General features: G+C 42.7%; 2 protein-coding genes and 8 non-coding genes across 25 annotated transcripts in view; 1 reads left to right on the top strand and 9 right to left on the bottom strand.

The window, feature by feature from the left end:
* Window positions 1-1,673, top strand: part of CEP295 (centrosomal protein 295) — a 43,371-nt gene extending 41,698 nt beyond the window's left edge. For 4 of the 6 annotated variants that reach the window (XM_087759061.1, XM_087759058.1, XM_087759059.1 and 1 more), the window contains exon 28: window positions 326-1,673. In XM_087759061.1, coding sequence (XP_087615187.1) covers window positions 326-476 — 151 coding nt within the window. In that variant the 3' untranslated portion in view covers window positions 477-1,673. The remainder of the gene's footprint in view (window positions 1-325) is intronic. The other 2 variants (XM_087759062.1, XM_087759060.1) reach the window with 1 other exon arrangement.
* A 767-nt stretch (window positions 1,674-2,440) lies between these two features.
* TAF1D (TATA-box binding protein associated factor, RNA polymerase I subunit D) lies at window positions 2,441-17,293 on the bottom strand. Of its 11 annotated transcripts, none has more exons than XM_087759070.1 (17): window positions 17,154-17,293; window positions 16,626-16,698; window positions 14,796-15,050; window positions 14,247-14,703; window positions 13,789-13,964; window positions 12,125-12,182; window positions 11,502-11,789; window positions 10,090-10,159; window positions 9,786-9,837; window positions 8,383-8,527; window positions 7,988-8,035; window positions 7,052-7,089; window positions 6,404-6,477; window positions 5,517-5,665; window positions 4,568-4,645; window positions 3,619-3,691; window positions 2,441-2,873 (listed from the first exon to the last, which is right to left on the bottom strand). In XM_087759070.1, exons 3-7 carry the CDS (start codon window positions 15,035-15,037, stop codon window positions 11,634-11,636), a joined length of 1,089 nt encoding a protein of 362 aa, XP_087615196.1. In that variant the 5' UTR covers window positions 15,038-15,050; window positions 16,626-16,698; window positions 17,154-17,293; the 3' UTR covers window positions 2,441-2,873; window positions 3,619-3,691; window positions 4,568-4,645; window positions 5,517-5,665; window positions 6,404-6,477; window positions 7,052-7,089; window positions 7,988-8,035; window positions 8,383-8,527; window positions 9,786-9,837; window positions 10,090-10,159; window positions 11,502-11,633. The 11 variants fall into 11 exon arrangements, with proteins under 11 accessions (XP_087615196.1, XP_087615197.1, XP_087615204.1 ...); XM_087759071.1 differs by lacking the exon at window positions 17,154-17,293 and adding an exon at window positions 16,796-17,082; XM_087759078.1 differs by lacking the exon at window positions 17,154-17,293 and having other exon boundaries at window positions 14,247-14,700; window positions 16,626-17,083.
* Window positions 3,446-3,575, bottom strand: LOC148055942 (small nucleolar RNA SNORA25). The gene has a single exon (XR_015705221.1). It is a non-coding gene; the product is annotated as a small nucleolar RNA SNORA25 (small nucleolar RNA).
* Window positions 4,772-4,910, bottom strand: LOC148055941 (small nucleolar RNA SNORA8). Its single transcript, XR_015705220.1, has one exon. It is a non-coding gene; the product is annotated as a small nucleolar RNA SNORA8 (small nucleolar RNA).
* On the bottom strand, window positions 5,720-5,851 carry LOC148055940 (small nucleolar RNA SNORA18). The gene has a single exon (XR_015705218.1). It is a non-coding gene; the product is annotated as a small nucleolar RNA SNORA18 (small nucleolar RNA).
* LOC148055939 (small nucleolar RNA Z40) lies at window positions 6,794-6,866 on the bottom strand. The gene has a single exon (XR_015705215.1). It is a non-coding gene; the product is annotated as a small nucleolar RNA Z40 (small nucleolar RNA).
* On the bottom strand, window positions 7,605-7,736 carry LOC148055938 (small nucleolar RNA SNORA1). Its single transcript, XR_015705217.1, has one exon. It is a non-coding gene; the product is annotated as a small nucleolar RNA SNORA1 (small nucleolar RNA).
* LOC148055937 (small nucleolar RNA SNORA8) lies at window positions 8,152-8,290 on the bottom strand. The gene has a single exon (XR_015705219.1). It is a non-coding gene; the product is annotated as a small nucleolar RNA SNORA8 (small nucleolar RNA).
* Window positions 8,638-8,764, bottom strand: LOC148055936 (small nucleolar RNA SNORA40). Its single transcript, XR_015705225.1, has one exon. It is a non-coding gene; the product is annotated as a small nucleolar RNA SNORA40 (small nucleolar RNA).
* On the bottom strand, window positions 9,974-10,045 carry LOC148055935 (small nucleolar RNA SNORD5). Its single transcript, XR_015705224.1, has one exon. It is a non-coding gene; the product is annotated as a small nucleolar RNA SNORD5 (small nucleolar RNA).
* Window positions 17,294-17,298: the final 5 nt, after the last annotated feature.

The following is a 17,298-nucleotide window of genomic DNA, read 5'->3' as shown; positions in this document are numbered from 1 at the left end:
AGCACGGAACACGGCTGGCAGCCCTCGGGCAGCTCTGCCAGTTAACGCACGGAATGGGATTAAACCTGACACAAAGCCTAATTGTACTCGGGCCCTTATTAATGATCACATGCAAGTACAACTCCTGAGCAGGGGGTCTGTTAGATACAGGCAGCTGAAGAGGAATTTCCAGTGATTCTAGATTATGGGAGAGCCGAGCCCATTTCCTGTTTTCATTTCTAGCAACTCAGACAGCGTAAACCGTTAAGCCTGTTAACTTATTGCTGCTTTGCCACTCCCCTTCCTGACAACATACAATTATTTTTTTTTTCTACTGTTTTGACAGACTTTATAATCAACTTGCAGAAGTAAAAATCAGAAAGGAAGAAAAAACAAGGCAAGAAACTTATGCTAAAAACAGGGAAAAGGCTAAAGAGTTTCAAAAGGTAATGGCCTACTGCAGTGTCGTCTCAGCTGGTTGGCTCTCACGTCGCTGAGCTGCTGGTCAGAGTGACTGACAGTTCTGTGGTGGGAGTGCAACTGGGACAGAGAGCATCAAACCAGTCTGGGTTTTAAGGGATGCTGTTGGCATATCCCACGTAAGTTCCCCGTCAGCCCCATGACTGTGCCTGCTAATCTGAAGCAACTCCTAGAGCTCAGGTTTCCTCTAAAGGGCCTCTGCCTCAGGCTGAATTTGTCTGGCGACTTCAGTAAGCAAAAAGGCTGTTGGGGACTCCAGCTGCTACAAGTCTACTTGGCAAAGGAATGACAGGGTTGGCTTGTTTGCTTGTTTGGGTTTTTTTTAATTATTAGTCCAAACTTGACTGAATTTCCATTGTAAGGCAGTCTCTTCTCTTCTGGCTTTGTTGGCTGCTCTCGGTGACCTAAGATTCTGCCTCGCTGAGCACACCTCAACTTAGGGTTGCAAGAATCCTGCCTGGGTTTGCCTGCAGTTGCTCCGGGGGCTGAACAAGAGGATGTGAGGTGTTGCTTCTCCCTGTCCCTTGCTGGGCCTCAGACAACGGGAAGGGAGGAAATGCCTGGCAATCCGGACAGGCTGGGGCCGCTCCTGGGGGCTCCAGATTCCACAGTCAACAGAAAATGAGAGAAATAAGCACACCTCCCCCTGAGGGCTGTGGGCTTTCTGGAGCAGGAGCAGTAACCGAACCCGCTGTCTGTTACTGATGCTGAGGTTACACATGAGTAGTACCTCACTTGCGCCCACCTAACTACGCTGGTTTTAGTACAGTCACTTAAGCTACGCTACCGTAGTCTCACGGTTTGTTTTATTTGCAGAAAATGCTGGAAAAACTACGAGCCAAGACCTGGAAAGCACCGTGACTGGCAGAAGAGCCTGAGCACCAAGGACCACTACTGTGTTGGTACAATCCAAGAGACCACTGAATAACGCAGACTGCATGAAGTTAATTGTGGAGCCGTTAGGAGTCCTCAGCTTGAAGCTGTAGGAAAACCATAAGTGAACAGAATCAGTGTAGTACACTCGCGTTTTACTGAGATCGCTCCGGCGGCAGATTAACTACTGCTTTAAACAGGCTTTGTCTCAGATGGAGTAGACTGACATTGTAAAGGCCTTTCTTGAAGTGCATTAGTGTTTTAAAGGGAGGTCATACTAACTTTTGTAATATACATGTATAAAACTTCTTCAAATAAAGTGTTTTTTTACAAGACTTGAATCATCAGGCTGCAAGACATTTTCGTCTGTTAAACTGAAATTTTAATCTGTCTTTGCACTGTGATTTAAGGTGAGGAAGTGTAGGTTCCTGCAGTTGAGAGGTGCATCTTAAAGCACCTGAAGGTAGGAAGAGACTAAAAACCTTACACTGTTACTACTTCCAAAAGCAGTTCTTCTATCCAAGTTTCCTGAGCTCCGCTTCAGAGCTCAGTCATTGCATCATGAGGACAAATGCAAAGCTCAGCTTTTGCCATCAAGTTGAACTTGGTTATCAGCAGGTGGAATAGCAGGGCGCTTTCATTAAATCTGGTCCTGTTTAAAATACAGCAGAGAGGAGTCTGTCTTAGGTTATTTTTGATGAGCAATTGATTACAATTTAGGCTTGTTCTCACCAGTTTTTTTCAGTCCACAGTGCAGCTGCACGTACTGCAGTAGGTACAGCCGTTTGTTACCCCCTTTCTAAGTAAAGAGCATAAGACAAAAGCAGCTTGTCAGTCTGCGGCGCTGAGTGAGGTGGGGGCTTTTTGCGATGCAAAGATGAGGGTATGGTATGTGTGGTCGGTCTCATCTTCGCCCCTGTGGTTCTGCCAGGGCTGCTCAGGAACGTTACGCAGGAACGTTCTGGTTCCTTTCTCAGAACACGATCAGAAGGGAGGAGACCAAGCCTACACTGTGCCACCAGCAAGGCACAGGGGCTCAGCTGCCATGGTTTCCTTGCCGCTCATGTTTGCTTACCGTACAGCAACAGAACTAATCCCAGGCTGCAGCTTTCAGAGACCCGCTTTATTTAAACGCTGTGACATTCTGTACAGAATAAATACCTCTCCAGAGCTTTGGTACTGCGGAGTTCAGGGACAGGGAAGTGAGGGAAAACAGCCGATAAAGCCTTTGCCAGCCAAATTACAACTTGATACACTCAGTGTAGTTGGCTCTTCTGCAACACCGAGCTGGCAGCTAAGTGTCCATCCCAAGCCTTGCCACCCTGGCTCCCAGGAGGAGAGGGTACAGGCAAAGGCTCCCCGTGCTTCTGAACTGGTTTCCAAGTAACATGCACTACTTCACAATTTACAAAGCAATATGGGAAGTTAGAATGAATGCTTAATTCCAAATTACTGCAATAAACACTCCAGATAAGGTTCGTTCTCTATTTGGAAGAGCTCTGCAGTTCTTTGCAGCAGGCTTGCAGCAACATCACCAGGACCTGAGAGAGGAAAAGCATCAATTAGCGCTTTTACTTGAAAGAGAAGCCATCTGAACTCTGTTGTCTTCCTCACACTGAGCAAAACACCTCTTCCTCTAGTCTGAAGCAATTTAGTTTCAGGACATGGTGCTGGTACAAAAGCAGCAGAAGGCAGGGAACACGTGCCTACACCCCTTACTGAACTCTTAAGGGGCAAAAGATGATTTCCAGGGCCAGCTCCCAAGTACCATCATTTTCTGTTTCCTGTAACTACTTGCAGTGCCCACAGCATTCCCACCCTGCACTTCTTTCCTCCCACACCTTGTTGTTCCAGGATTATTCACTCTAAGACTTCCACGCAGCTCTAAGAATAGCTCATACTGCCAAGGGAAAAAGGAAGCAGCAATGAAGTTACAAGACTGCTCATGCCACAACCCTATCCACCTGTCGTTCTCCAGCTTCACATGCTGCAAAAGTCAACTGGTTTCAGAATGAAACTGAGCAGCAGTTTCATTCTATGTCAGCATCTCAAAAAACCCCGAGGGGAGCAGGTAAGCATCCTTTTCCACTCCACGAGGCCTGACTACATAAGGTATATCTCCTCATAAATAGACCATAGCACACACCAAGTGTCCACGGCATCCTGCAGAGGATTTCAATATGCGGTCACCGCGTTAAGAGCTGCTGGTTTTTCAGCCATGCAAACCCTCTTTGAAGTGACCTGGGATTTCTTTTTAGTACCAGCAATTTCGCTGAGCACCCTTACCTTCAGACCCACGCTGGTAGCACTCGGGCAGTGTTTCTCGCCCCTCTGGCACGCAGTGACTTGGGAGCAGACGCTACGGGTTACAGGCAGGTTTGGTTAGTGTAAGTAAGTGAAGAGCTACAACGAACTGAAGCTGGATGTAAATGGCACGGAGCAGCTTTTTGTCTGCCCTTTTTGCTTTGTGTGCACGACAACACAGCTTCTGGAGGCCAAATTACAAAGGCCCTAACCAGAACTCTTCTTCTGCTGTAGTGTAAGCGTTAGAGGTGCCCAAGGACAGAGCTACACACCTACTCCTCAGCAGGAGCTTGCTTTCCTCTCAGCAGCAGCAGAGGGGAGCGCTGCGTCTCTGAGCTACGCTAAAGCTTTGTTCCCAGCAGACTTTAGTGCCGCATCACGTGGCGATTCGAGAGTCCGATGGACTTGCTGTACGGTCATGTCCACAACTCGCCGGGAACAGCAACATCCCAGCAGCCTTGGTAATGACCAGGTACTCTCCTCTCACTGCTGTTACCACCAACCTCAATCAGCATTCAACTTGCCCATCCTTTCTTGTTAAGGACCAATCAATCGTACCAATAAGTAAGCCAAGCTGTGTACCAACAAGCCTAAAATCTGTTAAGAGCTCCAAGTACAGAGGAATTCCTCACCACCAGTATCAGCCTTTGCTTCAGAAACTAGTGCTACAACTGGCTGCACAACTCTGACAGCCATTTGAAGTAGATAGACACACAGAAGGAAGAATAACTCGCAGACAAGCAACCCCCCAGATACTGCCAAAATCGGGGGTGATCACTGCCCGGCAATCTCTGCTTCTAGACAATCATTTCTACACTTTTCCAGAACAGCGTGCTGAGGGTTCCCTGGTTTGGAGTCGCTATACCAAGTTAACACACAAACTGTAAAGCAGCATGAAACCATCTGAACTGACAAGTAACTCAGCGCTTACCTGTCAGACAGGTTATCTTCCACAGCCAATCCTTTTAACATGGCAAAATTCACATTGCTGTGTAGCCTAAAGCACCTGCTAAAAAAAAAAAAAAAGAAGAAATAAACCGAATGCACTTGCCCAGTTCCAGAGGCCAGTATCCAGTTCTTGCTCTGGAACATGAAAACAGAAAGCAAGTACACTCAAATCCCTGAAGAGGACAAAGACTGTATCAGCAAAAATACCAGGTTTAACAGCCACAGCAGAAAGAAAACCAACGATGCCAAACACTGAACTCGTGTAGCACTGTTTTTTGAACATCCCATCAGGAGAACGCTGCTGGGTGCAGATACCACACAGTGCAAGAGCTGCAGCAGTTCTTCATCCACAGCTGCTCATTTTAACATTCCAAGCTTTTTGTATGCACCCGTTAGAGCCCAGTGATAAGCTAAATGGATGTGCTCTTCATTGCACAAAAGCTGCCATGCAACTAACAGGGAAAACGGACTCCATGAATTGCACCTAACAGGAACAGCAGCTTCAGAATTCTTTTAAGCTTTTCTATATTCCTACTGTGAAGGATTTATACTTCTCCCAGAATACTGTGCTTGTTTTTCTTACTTTAAACTCTGCATTCTATAAAACAGAAGCCAGGAATTGTAATGGTATAGTAGTAAACTGGCTGAGCTGCTCAGAGATTAACTCTCTAAACTCAAACTTACAGACAGAAAACCCGATATTGCTGCTCAGTGTGAAGCTATCAAGCATCTACTTGACACAGAACAACAATGCCGCATGTTTATGAAGTCACTTCAAGTTCAGACAGACACCAGTGCTGTCTCTTCTTACCTATGGCCACCAAAACAAGAAATAAAGAATCACTCCTTCATGATCAAAGGGGGAATTGATTGTTTCAAGCCATCCAGAAAACTCAAACCACAAGAACCAGTGTTAGACATCAGGTACCTACACAAAAACCTGGCTGAAGATTAAGTTCAGCCCACGCAATCCAACGTGTTGGTTACACTGGAAGTCCCAGAACACACCATCTTTTGATTCTGACCAAGCTTTTCCACTTGAATAATTTTTTCCATTTGTATCGAAAGCATAAGCCAGTACCTAAAGGAGAATATAATGCGTTATTACAGTTCCTAGGATGCTACATTTGCAGCGATTTGTCTTGCAGTTTTATCCCACAGAGCTAACAGGTAGTTCAGTGGGTAAAGCGAAACCACAAGTTTATTCTGTGAGGCATTTCCAACGACACGAACCTACAGAGGAGATCCTATCGGGATAGACCTCAACATTCCTGGTACTAGAAATTAACACAATAGATAAAAATCAAGCAGACTGGAAAGGTATCGCATACAGATCCTACTCGGTGTCTTTTCAACTTGTTTCAAGGCATTTGGGGGAAGGAGGAGGGTAAATGACACACTAACATTTGGGGAAGATGAAGTAAATCCTTCATATTAGCAACAGTTCTAACATTAAAAATCAATGTTACCTGAAAGGCAAACAACAAAGGCAATTAACTACAGAATTGTACTCGAACAGAATCCTCCCTCTAACTTTCCTGCTAAGTGTTAACTTACTTGTAGAAGGTAAAACTATCAGTTTAAGCAGTTAAGCTGATCACCTCCTTTTTGAATGAGAAATTTGTATGAGTGTCCTTCTGACAAATCAGTTAAAATAACTTCTTCACTTAACAGAGTGAATGCTACATTAAAATACAGTAGCGTAGTGTTGAAACAAGTCCCTGAAACCCTCCACAAGTCAGTAAGCTTGATCTGATACAGACTTCCAGCCACGGAAAACCAGAGCCCTTCAATCATTAACCTCAGATGTCATACTAACCCTAGGAGGGGCTGCAGATTTCTGTGAAATGGCATCCCGCATTTCTTCTCTCCTTTCCTGTAATTCTATACCACCTGAAAAAGCAAGATAAGGTTACAAACTGACATGCGTGTGCATACAAGCCAGCAGAACCTAGAGCAGTACTTAGTCCTTAAGTGGTTCCAACCACCACAGGCATTCCTGAGAGCCTCTATTTGGAATCACACTTAAAGCTACTACAACGTCTGAATGTTATCCTATTTGATTTGACAGCTCTTCTTAATTTCCTGTTTATTTTTAAAAGCAAGTCACACAGTCCTGATCTCTGCTCACTGACACAAACCGTTGCTGTTAAACACTCAGAATGGATGCCCAGAATGAAGTGACATGAATAGGACACTCATGTAATAGATTTGTTCAGAAAGGCTATTCTCACTCACTCTCTTCAGAGCAGTTGAACATTTTGCCAATCATCACAACAATTTTCTCCCAGCATTCTCAAGTCTGGGGGAAGAGAAGTTCTTATGTTTTCTAAAGCAACACTGCATCTTCTCAGTAAGAAAAACAGCAATAGAACCAGCTCACCAAGTTAAAGACAGCCAGCTAACCTGCAACAGGCAAGGGTTTAAAAAAAAAAAAAAAAAAAAAAAATCTGTCACATTAACTTACCAAGATGCTAATTCAGACTGGACTATCATGTGGACTTCCTAAAAAGAAGTAAATTGTTTCATCTGAGTAACAGTTCCAAGTTTCTTTGGTATTTTAGTAATTTATGAAGACTTAGGTACTTTTATACTGAATATGAAGCAGACAGACTGTAGTCCAGTTATGCTGCCTGCATGCTAACGCCAAAACAAAAAATTTCTTGACAGCAGAGCCATGGCCCCAGTCTATCACACAACTATCAACAAAATCTATCTGCAATCTAAGAAACTGGAGGACTATGGCACAGAAGATACAACTAAGGGAGTTACCCACCAGCCAGCTGGTACCGTGATGTAAACAAAACACATACGAGATACCATTTTAAGACAGCTTACAAATATGCTCTAATAAACCATTTACAAGAACGCAGCACTGCGTGTATTTTTCCTCTACCTGCTAATTCTACTTCCTTTAGTAGGCAGGATGCAGAATTCAAAAACATCACAACAAGCTAGTCCTTGGGATTTTTCAGTAGCTGCATTTTGAACTATGTTTGCATAATTGTGCCACTAAGTAAACCTGTTACAGGTCTCATTGTCACCACTGCAATTAAGTTTGCAGTGAGGAAAGCATAACCTGTTACTCTTCTAGCCACGTTTTTCAATTCAGACACACAGTGACTTGTGTCTATTTGCTGAATAACGAGGCATAACAATCAACTCTGCGCAATGTCTGCAGAACAGCTTCTGGTTTTGAAGCCTAGGCAGTTTACTTTTTTAAAAAAAAAAAAACAAACCACAACAACATGTCACTAGCTGCCTTCTGGCACTTGGATTTGTGTTTCAAAATAAAGTATTGCTTCTTTGTAAAAAGGCAACCAAAAAGCTAAGACTTGAGCTTTTACGATCCTCATCCAACTACCTCCACCTAGGAAAAAGCAGCTATTTCCTCAGTACTTACCCTTAAGTAGAGGCTTTCTGCTGTGTTCCAGACATCACAGGAATGCCCCTTTAAGAAAGATTTTGGAACAAGGTCATTGATTTAACTATACTTTTATCCCATAACAGTTCGACAGTTCCTCAAAGTTGTATTTGACAAGCTTCCCAACAAGAAACTTCCAATCTACTTGTCTCAACAGAAATACCAAGTTTAACCAGCACATCTGCATGAAAACCAACGATGCCAGCTGTTGAAGTACTGTAGCACTGCTTTTTGAACACCCCATCAGGAAGATACTGCTGGGTGCAGATACCATGCAGTGCACAAATTAGCCTGATTACTTGCTGGGGAAATAGTACTTGTCTGAAAAAATCTAATGCTCTTATGCTGAAGTGCAGAAGAAACACAAAGCTTACCTCTTTCGCTAACGCGTTCCGCAAATGTCCACCGAAGTAACAGATTTGTACATCAGAAGGCCAGCAAACAGCCACAAGAGTTCAAGCACTCCAAAAAAGTTACAATTGCTCGCTGCTGCAGAGCTGGTGTGTTCATCTGCAAAGTCTGGAAAGAAATCGATATAACTGAACTACACTTCTGCAAATCTGGAACATGAAGCTCATGCCCTAGATTCATCCGTATTTGAATGAATTGCTGTTTGAATACATGCAAATATTGTCCCTTCATATAAGTAACACAACTAATACGTTCATCAGCTGTGGGTTGCAAAAGAAGGGTTTTTTCTAAGCACTAGGTTCCAGGTTTTTGTCTACAGCAACAGACAAAAACTGAACACGTGCTGGAACAGATTGAATGCATCAGCTTTCATTTTTCCACCATTTCTGAAACAGCATTTGAAGCTATTTCTCAGTTTACTATATACTTACCATTAGTAACTGTCACTTTCCACTACTGTGTTTTCTAAAGACAAGTATAGTTTGGACTAAGGTAACTGCAGCAAGAAGTTCAATATCAGATATGCTGTCATAAGAACAATGTATGCTGTGTCAAACTGATACGCTATCTAGTCCAGTACCCTCACTACAGCAATGGCCAAATAAGATGCCCTGTTCCTATCCTCTTACTCAAGTATGTTCTTGTAAGACTTGAGCAGCTTTAGCTCAGGGCTTCCCATCTTAAAGATGTTTTCCTGTCCAGTAATCTTACATGGCGTTTTCTTCTGTGCTATTTCCTGTTTCCTCTCTTGAAGCCACACAAACTTGGCAACATCCTACAGTAAGAAGTTTCACCGCTTTAGCAATACATACGTGCAAGAACACCGGCTTCTCTACTGTTCCTCCTGTTCTTGCATGGGACATGCATTAAGATGACATTTTACCATAGGGAAGCAATCAGAAGCTGCAGCTGTATGATACACCCCAGCACAGAAAGTGTGGGTGCGACCGCACCAGGAGAATACAGTAGTTCTCCAACATCTTCAGCAGAGACGATCCCAGGTAATGTCCAAACCAAATCAGACAGATTAAGTTGCCCTGCAGCATTCAACATCACGTAAAACCGAAGTATTTCTATATATAAACTTCTAACAAAAACTGTATTTAATATAAAAGTAGTCAAGAGCTTGAAAGTTTTAGTCTTCATTCAAGCAGAGACTACAGGCTCTAATTCTGGTCAGACTGATAAGAGATGTTGCACTGAACTCAACACCTTGGAAGCTTCACACAGAAGTTGCACAGCTATGAAACTTGGTAATATATTCACACCTGACCTATGGAATACTGTTTTTCCAAAACATTTTGTGAAACAAAGCAAAAAAGCTACCTGAAGAAAAATAGGAACTGCAAACCAAGTAAGAGCTCACCTTGCATATCAAGGAAACTGAGTAGTATTTCATCTTCCAAAAGCAACACAAACTACAAGAAAAAAAGTAAAGTGATAAGAACTATCAGGTAAGGTCAAACAACTGAAGATTCCTAAAGACAAAAGCTAGGTTTTAGCAATCAATTTAACAGTTGTAATAAGCTTGATTTTCATGTGTAGTTATCCAGTTCTAATCAGAATTGAAATTTAGTTCATTTCTGAGTCACTCAGCAGTTGAACAGAAGAATTCATCACATGAACTGCAGAATGAGCGAGACTCCACATACCACCTCGCTATGCCTTACCCAAGCAAGAAGCCCACTCCGAGATCCAGGATGAGTCTTTCAAGCCGTAGAGTATTCCTCGGGTAGATGCCTAAAAGAGTTACATTTAGCCATTAATTCTGGATGAATACTAAACGTGGTCTTCAACTACTGAAGAGTAATTTTTGCAGTCTCACCCCCTAGTTGCTACTACTCCCTAATTGCTACCAAGTTGCAACTGGGAAACCCCAAACTTCCTTTACAAAGATTTGGGACCTTAATTCAAGCATATAAGGAATGCAACTTGACCTGCTCTCATTATACATAGCACCTACTGTGCATCTCCTCAAACCGTCAACTACATGTTGAAAGAAATTAAACCAGTAGCTCTGACAACACTCCTGTTCAGCACAGACTACTTTTAGCTGCTGAACAGCTGTTTGGTTGGTTATTAAGAGTATTTGAGTGAGGCAGATCACCCTTTGTTTTTTAAATGTTGTTGATTCACAAGTAAACTTTTCAAACAGTTCTTTTATTTCTACTGCTACAAACACAGCCTTGTCATCTAAGAGTTAGCCATATTCAGACCATTTCTAAACATTCACTACTCATGTTTCCAACTGTCTACAACACCTTGAGAAAGGTATTTGCAGTTGGGGCAATGCTTCTTAAGTACTGTCATTATAAAGAGCTTTCATCTTCTGCTTCGTCGTGTTCACATCGGACCCCATTCTGGACAGAGGAGGGCAGGAGGGGAAAAAGAATCTTTTAATCTAAGATTCACTATGCCGCTACAGTTATTTTTAAGTAATTTACAACTTCAGATTATTGTACTAGATTCAGGAGCAGAGAATTAGCTTTCTGAAAAGTTATTCCACATGGAATGGACAACCTCAATCACACAAATTGATTTTATCATCGTTCGAATGCATTAACCATATTTTGCAATACACTTTTGTCCAAGTTGACTAACCACTTTTGCATTTTTACTGTTGGCACAAAGATTTGCATCAAGCTTCAATTCTGTCTTCAACCTTACTCAGCTCTTGAAGTGTTTCAAAGCATAACCTCCATTTCCTTAAGATACAGGAAAAAATCCCTCAAGTACCACTCGCAAAAAAGCCAGCTATGAAAGCAAAAGGGGTCCAAATTGCCCTTTAACATGAGCGTGTATACGTATGTATACAAATGCATACACCTTTCTATAGTGTGCTTCTGCTATGTTACAATATTTGGAACTTGTTTTCCTATCTTTAATTACATAAATTCTATGATCCATTGGTTAACAGAGGTCAGGGTGCAGAAGCTAGCATTTCAGCAAGATTAGTAGCCACTGAATCAAGGACGTCATACACTTGATACAGGACAGCACAGAAGACACTTAAAAAGCTTAGCAAAGACAGATTATACTTGGTTTTTTGTAACCATCTCAGACACAACCCCAATATACCCACCTTAAACCTAGTCTGACTAGGTTGCTTGGTTGACAGCTCAACATTGACTTCAGAGCAGTGTTTTACACCAGGCAGGCCATGAAAAAGGTATCTGAAGAATGACCACTGCCACCTCATTTGTTAGTTTTCTGTTCACTGAGGTGAACCCTGCAGAAGCCCAGAGTTCTCAGCAGCACAGTCGTCTTCCTCCTCTACTTCTATCACTTCAATTGATTTTGCACGTTTCATTTCTGGCTTTGATTTTTTCTTACTAGGAATTTTGCTGCTTATAATGAAAGAGCTGTTCTCCTAAGAAAACAGAAGACAGAAGTATTCACAAGTCTAGTTCTGAGATACTTAAAAGGTTAAGATTTTGGTAGTAACTTTGCAAACTTGAAGAACTCTTCAGAGAACTCCAGAATTCCTATACATTCCAGCATTATTTCAAGGAGGAGAGTGTGGACTCTCAAAACAATTTCTTTCTGCATTGCAGATCAGGATTCGCAGGTATCATACAGTTATCACACAGTTAACTCTGGATCTAAGCTCAAGAATTAAGTACTCAAAACATTATCTACTAATTCTTTAACCTCACAAGAGAAAGAAGGTTAGAGAGTTTCTGGAGTTAAGGAATATTTACTCACCACTACTCTGGCATCAAGGTCTTCTTGATTATCAGAATTCAAGCTGTCATCATCATCACTGAAATATAAAAATTCAAATTAAGCTCTGTTCTTTTATAGTAGCCTAAAATGCGTTAACTATTTTCCTACTGCAACTCCAGGTTTCTCTTAATGTGTATGGAAATGCTACAGCTTGTAGGTGTAAGAAAATACTACTTCTACATGAGGTTGTTCTCAAATGATAGCTTCTGACAGCAGAATTGCATCCTAACTGGCAACACCAGCAGGATGGAAGCAGTGTTTAGCAGCAGGACAAAGATTTAGCAGTAGGCATCAACAGTAGTATTGAGATATTTAGGATTACACTGCCAAACACGCTACAAAGTTAGCAAGTTAGAAAACAAGCAGAATACAATCAAGAAAATAGGAGGATAGGCCTCAGCTAACAAGAGTACACACCTGTCTTCCTGATACTACAACTGAGAAATATTATCTCCATACTGCCATGAACCACAAGTATGAAATTCAATTCCACTATTGTCCACAGGTTTTTCTCTCAAGACAGAAAGAACTCCCCAGAAAGAGGTGAAGCCACTTTAGTACTACGGTTTCAACAAGTGGCACCAGGAGGACTGGTTCCAAAACCTAGAAGATCTTCTAGTACTCATTTTATATAAAGAATTGAGTGTCTGGATGAGCTGGCTTGCATTTATTCTGCAGAACTTTGTTTCTTCTGCTCTTTTGTAAGAGAGCAAACTAATTATTGTTACTCATTTTACAGGCTCACCCTAATACTTCAACTCACAAAAATTAGCAGTTTAAGTGATTGCTAAAGTGAACAGTAGCTGAAAGACAGCTTTGTACCTTTACACAGTCTTTTAGGCTTTCTAGTTTTAAGGTGCCAAGTATATTTACAACAGTAAGTGTTCTTATTGATTTACTGATCCCTTTATTGCAAGTTAACTGTTTGAGCATAAAGAAAGACATAACATGATACTTCAATACTTACTAAAGTAAAAAGGAAATGAAAAAATATCCTTTAGTCTTTGCCATAAAACACTCCACTTCTTTACTTGCAATAACTATAGGATAACTAATTTTAGGAAATACTTTTTTTTTTTTAAAACATTTCTGCCATGTCATTTTAATGAGACAGTACAAATCACCACTTGAAATAACGAAATATTTTAAATCTAAAGACTGATCATTCTATGAGAAGTTCCAAGTCACGTTTACAAGCACAGAATCTCAAGTGGCAGAGTGTTTTGTTCCCAAAATAAACAATGCTTTCGTAAGCAGATAGTCACATTTAGATCACACAATGTTGATATAGGCTAGAAGGACAGCATAGGTACCGAACCTGATACACCTACAACTCAGACACAAAATCACATGCTACTACAACTGTACTACCTCCTGAATTCCTCAACTGTAACAGCAGCAGATTGTACTGGTCTGGCTGGGATGGAGTTAGGTTTCTTCACAGCAGCCTGTACGGTGCTGGTTTGGACTTGCAACTAAAGCTGTGCTGATGCCCTCCCCACTCCAGCAAACAAGCTGGGGGCAACCAAGAGCTGGGGACTGGGATGGTGTCATGCATCTACCTGTATACACACAAACTTAGATATAAGTTAAGAACAAAAAAGCAAGTTTTACACCACCTAAAAATATAAAGACAAACTTACTTCATCTCCTGGATGGGGGAAATGGGGCCTTCATCATCTAAATATTTGTGTTTCCGTTCTGCCAGACATTCTCTTTCTAAGTCTTCACTAGCCTGAAGGGCTTTTAAAGCTTTTTTGAGATGTTCTTCATATTTAAGCACTTCAATGTACTGGAAATACCCCTTGGCAGCTGCTTGCTGAAAAAAATGCATCAGGTGAGATCTTAAAAATATCACTACAAAGCAAAGAAATAAAGCATTTCTATTATCAACTGAATTGTAATATTAAATTGACACATACATTTTATCTGTGTTTGTCTTAAAGGCATTAAACAGACAACATCAAGTGTCCTGTTTAACAAAACCAGATTTGTTACACTGTAGCACATCAGGTAGAAGCACAACACACCCATTTAAATTCACTATTTTTAGACTAGATACAAAAGTAAAGACATTTATCCCACAAAACAGAGGACTCACCTCATAGCCAAGAACCATCTTTAAGGGAATGTGTTTCTTCCCATAATGTTTTTCAACAAAAGGGAATTGAAAACCTCTATCTAGAAGCCTTCTCTTTTGCTCTTGTGGTGAGGCTGTCAGTGGTGGCCTCCCCGTAGGCATGTGTGTGCTCTCATACTTCTTCTTCTTCTTCCCTGAGCCACCCCTGTATTTTCGGTGTGCAGCAGCCTTAAACTTCTTTCCCCTGAAGTGATAGGCAAAAATGGCTTTCAAATTGAGTTTTGACTTCTGCTTTTGGGAAGTTTCCGATGATTTCACTGGACTTTGAGGAGACAGAGAAGAATCTGAACTTTCATCATCAGGCAGTCCTGCAACAGATTCTGCTTGTTGCCTTGAAGGTTTAGATCTCTTTTTTTGCTTTGAAGGTGAAATGGAGCCCTTAGAATGGTATTCACTGCCACTAGCAGCAGAGAGACTGCTAAAGAAAAAACAATATTAACTTTCAAAAGAATGTATCCTTTTATGATGTATCACACAGGTTCTGTACACAGACTAGAAATAAAAACTCACCTTTCTGAATCACTGCTGTCCAGGAAAACCTCAGCTGAAGCAGCTGGTGATTTACCTCTTCTGGTAAGCTCATCTGAAGACTCCTCAGGAGCAGCATTCTTCTGCCTTGAACGCGAACACTCCATTCGTGTATTTGTTTCATGTGCATGTACCTTGTATGGTTCTTTCTGCCGACTGCATATTAGCTCTTGGGCGTCAGGGTAATCAGAGCCAGAAGCCGGAGATTCATCTGTATCAGTCATGTCTCCGTTTGCCCTAAAAATCAATGAGAATTCAAAAAATTAAAGAAAATTCTATATTAATCAGGTAACAAGCCTTCCACCACTCCACCCAACAGGGTAAACTTAGAAGAACTATCTGTGAGCAAACTGCAACATAGATTTTCCTATGAACCACAAGCAAACGTATTAACCTCCAGAGTAACAATTAAGTTGCAGCCACTTATCTCAAGATATTCATAGCATAATTTAGGTCAGAAGGGATTTTTACAGCTCTTTTGATCCAGCTCCTGCTCAAAGCAAGGCTAACTTCAGAGTTACATCAGATTGTTCAGACACTTACGGAGATAAGTTCTGAATGTTTTAACCCTCTCCCTACTAGGAATAACTTTTCCGTTAAATAAGCACACGTGTAGCCAACAGCTTCTCATACTTGTAAGGATGTTGCAGTTTTAACTCATACACAAATACTCACTTCATTGTGGTTTACAACCTTTTCAAACTAACCTAAGACAGTGCCACCATCAGAAGCAATGCCATCTTCCCTCTGTTCTTTTCCTAGCTACATGATACCTAAAGCCTCCTGCTCTAACAATCTATCAATCCCTTGTTCACTGGTTATCAATCAACATGGAGACGAACCCCACAAACAAAATGCTAATTTTCTGTTGGATCTGCAAGACAACCCAATCCACCCATTCAGCTGCCCAAGTCTACGCAAAAGGGACTCTAACACACAGCAGAAGAACCTGTCCTTTCCATTACTGGGTTATTTTTACCTGCTTGTTAGTCATCTACTAGTCCTGCAGATCTGCATCTTTGTTATTTTACTGTGCTTTTTACAGTTTCACAAACCCATCATCATACCCATTAATATTTCAAATGTCGTTACACACAATTTAGCATCTGAAGACACCATAGCAGAGCTCATCTGATGTCCTCAGATAACCTGCTATTGTCTGGATAACAGTTTACGTTTCAGAGTACAGATTCAGGAAGAAGCCTTCCCAAAGGCATGGGAAGGCAAAGGTATGCAACAGCAAACTGAGAAGTCTGAAAATACAGTAGATACATATGACTAAGGAAAGACTGAGAATAGCAGACCAGAACAAATGGCTGTAGAACATGAATAGCTGTGACTGCTGACACTATGAAGTTCCATTTCTTCTCTAGCCCATAGAGCCACAGTGACCTCGAAGTTATTCTCAGAACAAAGAGAATAAAAATACCACAGATCTGCTGCAGCCATGTGATTGACTGCCTTTTTGCATCATCCAACTGTTCAAGGCAGAACGTACTCTGTTACAATTTTTCAAAATGAAAATATTTCATTTAAAAAATGCATTAAATGCAGGCTTAGAAGTACAGTGGACCTTAAACTCGCCCTAATGCACTTAAAATAGCAGCACAGGGGCCCAATCTGCCCTTCACCGTGAGGAAAAATGGTATTTTACAGCAAGCTGCACCCATGCCCTAGACCAACTGCGGGCACACCGCTAACACGGGTTCACCCAAGGCCTGACAGACACAAGGCCTAGAAACAGCCCAACGTCAAAGCAGGTGCCCGTGCAACAACAGCACTCTAACTGCACAGGTTGTAGCTGATACTTACAGTTAGCAGCTCAGCATCGTTCACCACCTCTACTGCAGCTCTATTCGTAACGGCCTGCACGCCACACAGATCCCTTAAGGAAGAAAAACCACCAACATGTAACTGGCTGATTATTCCACACAAACTTCTCTCCTCCCAAAAGACCCATCGATCGCTTCGCCAATATTCACCTCAGGTGGAAGGCGCTCGCCCCCCCTTCCCGAGCTCGGCTGCCACCAGCGCGCTGCGGCCGGCGGCGCGGCAGACATTTTGTACGTGGGCACCCACCAAGTTACCACAGGTCGGGGACGCCCCACCGGCACCGCTCCCGAGGAGGCCCTCCCCGATGGCCGCCACACAGCCCGCTCCCGAAGACAACCCCCACCGGGGCAGGCCGGGCCGCTCTGCCAGCCTGCCCCGGCAGAGGCGCCCGGCGAGCGGGCACGGCTCGATACCGCCGCCACCCCTCTTCCCCCCTCACCCGGGTCCCTCGCTCCCGCCGCCCCAGCGCCGCGGATGGCGGCGGATGCCGAGCGCCCCGTCACCCACCTCCCCTCCCCTCATGCACCGCCGCCGCCAAGGGCGCGAAATGGCCGCCTCCGCGCTTAAATAGCGCCGGGCTCTCGCGAGAGGCGCGCGGGCTGACGGGAGGCAGGTGAAGGCTGGTAGCCTGGCGCCGCCATGCTGGGGGTGG

Source organism: Nipponia nippon, unplaced genomic scaffold, assembly GCF_047370975.1.
Source record: "Nipponia nippon isolate SJK-2023a ecotype South Korea unplaced genomic scaffold, ASM4737097v1 scaffold_2, whole genome shotgun sequence".
Lineage (NCBI taxonomy): Eukaryota > Metazoa > Chordata > Aves > Pelecaniformes > Threskiornithidae > Nipponia > Nipponia nippon.
Note: the sequence above shows the minus strand (reverse complement) of the source record. Positions and strands in the feature narration are given on the sequence as shown.

What these genes read in the sequence shown, in the direction of transcription:
- TAF1D (XM_087759070.1), bottom strand. Translation starts at nt 15,037, where the DNA reads ATGACTGATACAGATGAATCTCCGGCTTCTGGCTCTGATTACCCTGAC. An exon ending in GACAGCAGTGATTCAGAAAG is followed by an intron (nt 14,704 to 14,795) that starts GTGAGTTTTTAT and finishes TTTTTTCTTTAG; the next exon opens with CAGTCTCTCTGCTGCTAGTG. An exon ending in ACCTTGATGCCAGAGTAGTG is followed by an intron (nt 11,790 to 12,124) that starts GTGAGTAAATAT and finishes CTGTTTTCTTAG; the next exon opens with GAGAACAGCTCTTTCATTAT.